Raw genomic sequence first — 6,000 nt, forward strand, 5'->3', positions numbered from 1 at the left:
CCTCATGTGGCCTGCAAAACTGGAAGTCAGCAAAACAGAACAGAGGAAAATCAACTGGGGAGGGTTGGGAGTTTCAAGAGAGAATTGGCAAGTGTGTTATATACAGTCATACCTCGGGTTGAATACACTTCGAGTTGAGCGCAATCGAGTTGCGCTCCACGGCAACCCGGAAGTAACAGAGCGCGTTACTTCCGGGTTTCGCCGCTTGCGCATGCACAGGCGCTCAAAATGACGTCATGCGCAGAAGCAGTGAAAAGCGATATGTTTACGTTTGCTTCAAGATGTGAATGGGGCTGCGGAACGGATCCCGTTCGTATCTAGAGGTACTACTGTATGTTGTGGTGGCAGCAGGTTACCGGTAAGTACCGCACACTCCTTTGGAATGTTCATTCTTCCTTCAAATGTCCCCTTAGCCTCCCCACATTCACATTGCGTTGACAATGCCCTAAAACGGATGGAGTCTTGTGAAACGTTTTGGACTTTTTGCAGGAATATGTGTTTGCACCACCGCAGCGCAACAAAACTCCGAAAGTACGCGACCGTTCCCAAAGTGATAGGGTAGGAATTGCACATTGTTGTTTTGTCAGTTACTGTATAGACTTTTAACTGTTTTCTTCTCTCTCTCTCTGTCTCCCCTATGCCTTTTTTTTTACATTTTTGTAGAACCACATCACGGCCTTTGCAGAAGTCACATGATGTTGAGACGGATGTCTATTCGCTGCACTGGACGTCATCCCTTTTCACAGTTCACTCATAATAACTGACATGTTTTCCAGCAGAGGAGAAAAATAAAACTTTTGTCTGGTTTTATGACCTGATTAACAGCATTAAGATTTACATCAGCCTATGAAGAACATGCCAGAAATGTCAAAAGTTAGGAATATTTTCCAACAAAAAGCATTGCACCATTTAGGGGATGAGGGTTTTGGGGAGGGGAGGTATTGGGAAAGCATGAATCTGTTCACATCACATAAATATATCATTTCCCATCTCTGGCTGTCCCCCCTCCCACCTAGCCATGTACCGGTAAGTATCTGACGGAACATTATTATGTCTGATTTTTCATTGTTATTTTTACATTTTAGCATGACACTTGTTCCCATTCAAACAGATTTCAGTGTATACACTTCTTTTTCTTTTCTTTTTTCTTTTCTAAAAATCCCATACTCAAATGCTGTTTGCACTTCGTGTTATGCTGTGTTTCACATACACATTTATATCTTAAGACTGGTGCTTCTGCTTTTGAAGAAACAAGAACAACAACAACCCGCCAATTTTTACTGTAATAAGCATATTGTATCATAATTTTAAAAGAAATTATTTATTTGGATATTTTCCTGACTTCATGTGGTTGAATAGTTGATTTTGTAGTTCTTGAATGTCTACAATGTACCCTGTAGTTAGGATTAGAAGTGAGAACACTTAGGCATTGGGATATCCTATTATTTTTGCGATTAACAATCTCATACTGAAGGTTAATGGCTCTGTTCTGAGGTCTCCCCCACCCCATTTGTAACATAAAAGTAAAATGATTGCTTTCATTGATAGTACTTGAAGGTTAATGTGACATAGCTAGCAACCTGTTTCCAAAAGTCATCTCAAAACCTTTGATTCTGGCATGAAAAAGGAGCAATATATAAGATGTGCTTGGCTCCCAGCCTGAGGGATCCTCACATCCTTCTCCCTTGTTCTGATGATGACGGTGATCTTTGTTGTTATTATTTTAATTTATCACGTACCTTTCACCACAAGGTTCCAAGGTGGGTTGCGAGAATTTAAAATATTATATTACAAAATACTTTAAAAACAAATTACAGTCACAAGAATAGTATGGGTCCTAAAATATATGTGGAAGGCTGTGGCTGTGGAAGGCTAGGGTTAAGGGTTGCTTCTTCCTTGTTTGGTGGAAACTACACAATGAAGGTGTTGGACACACCTCTGTGAGAGGGAATCCACTGCCATAGAGAATACCCTCTCCTGGGCTGACATGCCCCCAAACCTCCGAGGGTGGTGGAACCATCAAGAGGTTGCCTTCTGCTGATCTGAGATCTGTCCCCATCCTTTGTGTGAAGCAGTGGTGAATGATGGATCCTCCAATGCTAGAGAGTGAAGCTTTGCAGGGCAAGGAGAAGGTTGGCCAACATGGAGTAGCTGATAGAATGAGCCAGAGTTCCTCCCACTGGCACATTATTGCTGTAGCAATGGGTTTCCCTATTCCTTTTACAAGTACGTGGACTTAAGATGCCCTGCTCTGCTTCACTGGTATCAGTTTCAGCACATGCCTCTGTTCTGCAGCAGCTATAGCTGGGTGTACGATCAAGAATAAATTGCTGACAACTTAATGATATAGTCCTTCACACCCTAACACTACCAGATCAATGTGAATGGTTTGTAAGGATCCTGTAGTCATTTCAATACCTAATATAACCATGTTATATCGCAGTTCTCTGCTATTCTTCCTGGACCTGGATTCACCATCTCTTATGACTTTATCCAAACTCCTCTCTTCCCCTTTCTTCTCCAAAAAGTGGAAGCACCGCTGCTATGGTTCACCTTAAGTCATGTTGTAGCCCCGTTGTAGGTGTTCTGGAGCACTAACTCCCATTTTTACTGAAGGATAAAATCTGGATTTGGTCACTTCGGGTCCCATCTCTAAGTCACCATTGCCATCCACCTTGTTGATTTGTTGACTACAACCCACAGTGTGAAGATCACCGCTCCCTACTGCTTAAGGCACTCTTGAAAATGGGATTCAGGCTTCCAAATAAAGGGTCTTTTCACACTGCTTTTCAAACACCATAACAACCAAAGTAAAATGGGGCTATATCACAGCCTTGCTATGCCAGGAGGCTTCACGTTTCAATTACTTTAGTCTGGGAGGCAGTAGGGGGTGGGTGCTTTTTTTTCCTTTTAAAGGACTCGTGAAAAAATGGTCTTGAAAATGGTAAGAAGTTTAACCAAAGTACAATCATCCTTCCAATTATTTATTGTATATCTCAGGAATTATTTCAGTTACGCCAGGAAAGTATGTGAGAATACACAAGAGAAGGCCTAGTGAACAATTTTGCACATGTTCCTATTTTTCAAAATCACAAAGGAACATAAAATCCAAAACATCTGTATTTTGAGATCTAATTTACCCTGGCAACCTACAGACATATTTTCACATTTCCTCCCTGGTGTGTCAAAGTGAGCTAAGCCTTTCTACAACAGACTTTGCACACAATCAAAGTTATGCACCTTTATATTCCCTTGATTTCAAGGAGAAAGTTAGGCATGCACTTAATTTCCTCCATTTGAAATCAGAGGGAGGGAAAAAATGCTGCCCCTTGCCCTGATTAGCTCCTTTCCCTTTCCATTAATTGCTTTGAGCAAACATGCTGAGATTTCCCCAGTAAAAAGGTAACCCAGCTCTTTGCTCCTGCTAAAGTGAAATTTGTACAGGGCAAATGTCCAAGGAAAATTGTCCCTTGAGCCATGCTTTACCCATATACTTAATGTTTTGCCCTGTCTGGCAGCAGGAGATGAAACTGCAAAATAAATTCTATGTGGCTCGTGTACACTTGCCAAATTTTTAATCAAATGATGTGGTGCTCTGTGCCATCCACAATTATTCTCATGGGCATTTTATTATCTTCATTCAACATAGCAAATCAAGCTGTGTTCTCATCAACAGAAGATCCAAATTCTACGATCATCAGTATTACATGACTTTGGCCTTTTCTAGACTTTGCTACTTCAGACTGTGGGTTATGGGGAGGGGGTCACATTGTTCAATACACCCTCTTGTTAAAACCCTCCAAAGTTTTCTCAGACTAGCATGCCATGAAGGTTGCAACATAATCTTCAACATGTTACCTTCCTGTGTGCAGGAAAGCTAATTGTTGTCAAAGTTTCCTTATGTGACCTCCCCCTTGCAGTCTGAAGTGATGCAGTCTGAAAGAGCTTGTACCATGTGATTCTGCTAATTGTGTCGCTTGACTCAAAGTGCACGATATTTCTTTCAGAGATCAAATGCACTCTTGTATCCAGCCTGCACGATGGATGGTGATGACCATGTAACTTCAATAGCCAATTTCCAGCTCTTGGTCTAGAAGCATTCTTAAGGAGGGGACATGTCTTCTCTAGGGATGGATACAGTTGTGTGAGTTTGGATCAGAGGCAGCTGGCATACAAGTGTTTCCTAGAGATTATGTGATACTGTGTGGATCTTTTAAAAAGAAGGGGGTAAAGTGCTCACTAGAAGCAAAGAATTGAGCCCTTAACTATAAGTCTAATGTGTGTTAAGAGCATCATTTCTTAAAGGATCAATTACGTTTGATAAATCATAGCATATCCCATATGCTCCCCTTGCTTGTTTCATTTCTTGGTCTAGCTGTTTAGGACCCTCCTTATGTACACTTGTTCACAACGAGGATTTCAGGGAAATCCTCGGTTGGTCAGTGCAGTACAGCAATTCTGCAGATTTTATATCTGATTCTTAAGTTCAGGAAGAGACTCTTTTATGTTAAAAGAAAGACTATTCTTTTTCAGCATATTGTCTTATGTAAATCAGCATGTAACTGAGTCTGTCTCTCAGGATTTATAAGAGCCTAGTATTTGGGTTAAATTGATCATGTTATCTTTGTGAATCAGCAGTAACAGGGTGGGGAAGAGACACACTGCTGTGTACTGTATTTTTAAATAAAGTAATTTTTTTCAAGCATACGTTGCAAGTTTCTTTCTTAGAGAAAGTCCCCTTGAGGGACTTGAAAAGTTGTCAGGCTGAGTGTTTGTAAGATGTGGTGAATAAGTGAGGTGCAGTGGTACCTCAGGTTACATATGCTTCAGATTACAGACTCTGCTAACCCAGAAATAGTACCTCGGGTTAAGAACTTTGCTTCAGGATGAGAACAGAAGTTGTGCTCTGGCGGCACGGCGGCAGCGGGAGGCCCCATTAGCTAAGTGGTGCTTCAGGTTAAGAACAGTTTTAGGTTAAGAATGGACCTCTGGAACAAATTAAGTACTTAACCTGAGGTACCACTGTACTGGCATTTAAAATGGGAAAAAACAATGGGGGGACGAGCTTCAGTGGTAAGAAAGAAGTCTCCATATTTTTCTAGTGGACTCTGTATACATCTGGTGGGCTGTGTTGAGCTTGAGTCAAGTAGGAAGGCCTATTCGTGGCAGTTCTCTGCCTCTACTCTGCCCCGAAGCTCACAGGTTTGTGGGCCGGTGAATATCTCTGAGCCTCACCTACCTCTCAGGGTGGTTGTGAGGATAAAACGAGGAGGGGAGGAACCATGGAGAAACTGTGGTATAAATAAGTAAATGTATAAGTCTCTCAGAAGTCACCTCTGATGAGTTCTTCCATTATTCTAGATTCAGGTAGGTAGCCGTCTTGGTCTGATGCAAAATAAATAAATAAATAAATTTTAAAATTGCCCAGTAGCACCTTAGAGACTAACTAAGTTTGTTCAGGAGCCAAACATTCTGGGTGTAAGCTTTCGTGTGAGTGCACACTTCTTCAGATACATCTTAGTTGATCTCTAAGGTGCTACTGGGCAATTTTTTGAGTTCTTCCATGCACAGCATTTGAAATGTGAATTTGTGACAAGGCATATGGGGATACCAGCTGGATACACATCCATACTGATGTCCGTAGATGTATTTTCTGGCATTTCTGCAATTATGAAATGCAGAAGGCATATGGAGGCAGCAGCTGGGCTTGCAACTCTCTCCAGCTTTTACAAAAGTTCCTTCTAGAAATATATATTACAAAAGGTGGGGATAATGTCACTCTCCACCCCCACCCCTGACTGCAAATTTCATGGCTATTTGCAGTTTCATTCTCACTCTAAAGTGCTTTACAGAGAACCAGTTCATGGCCATTTTCAAATCATTTCCTGCATTTGTAACGACAGGGAGCTTTGCAAATTACTTAACAGTATTATGCATATGTGTCTGTATATTCCCTCCCTCTTCACCACCAAATCCTCCTATATACTGTGCTGAATGCAG

The 6,000-nt window shown here is 41.4% G+C and overlaps 1 protein-coding gene across 1 annotated transcript in view; it reads left to right on the top strand.

Annotated features, from left to right (window-relative positions):
* Window positions 1-4,702, top strand: part of PLPPR5 (phospholipid phosphatase related 5) — a 93,587-nt gene extending 88,885 nt beyond the window's left edge. The window contains exon 6 of the mRNA XM_081914293.1: window positions 664-4,702. Within this exon, the coding sequence (XP_081770419.1) occupies window positions 664-696 (33 nt within the window). The 3' untranslated portion in view covers window positions 697-4,702. The remainder of the gene's footprint in view (window positions 1-663) is intronic.
* The last annotated feature ends 1,298 nt before the right edge of the window (window positions 4,703-6,000 follow it).

The sequence above is a fragment of the Podarcis melisellensis genome (assembly GCF_964234715.1).
Source record: "Podarcis melisellensis genome assembly, chromosome: 6".
In the NCBI taxonomy this organism is placed as follows: Eukaryota; Metazoa; Chordata; class Lepidosauria; order Squamata; family Lacertidae; genus Podarcis; species Podarcis melisellensis.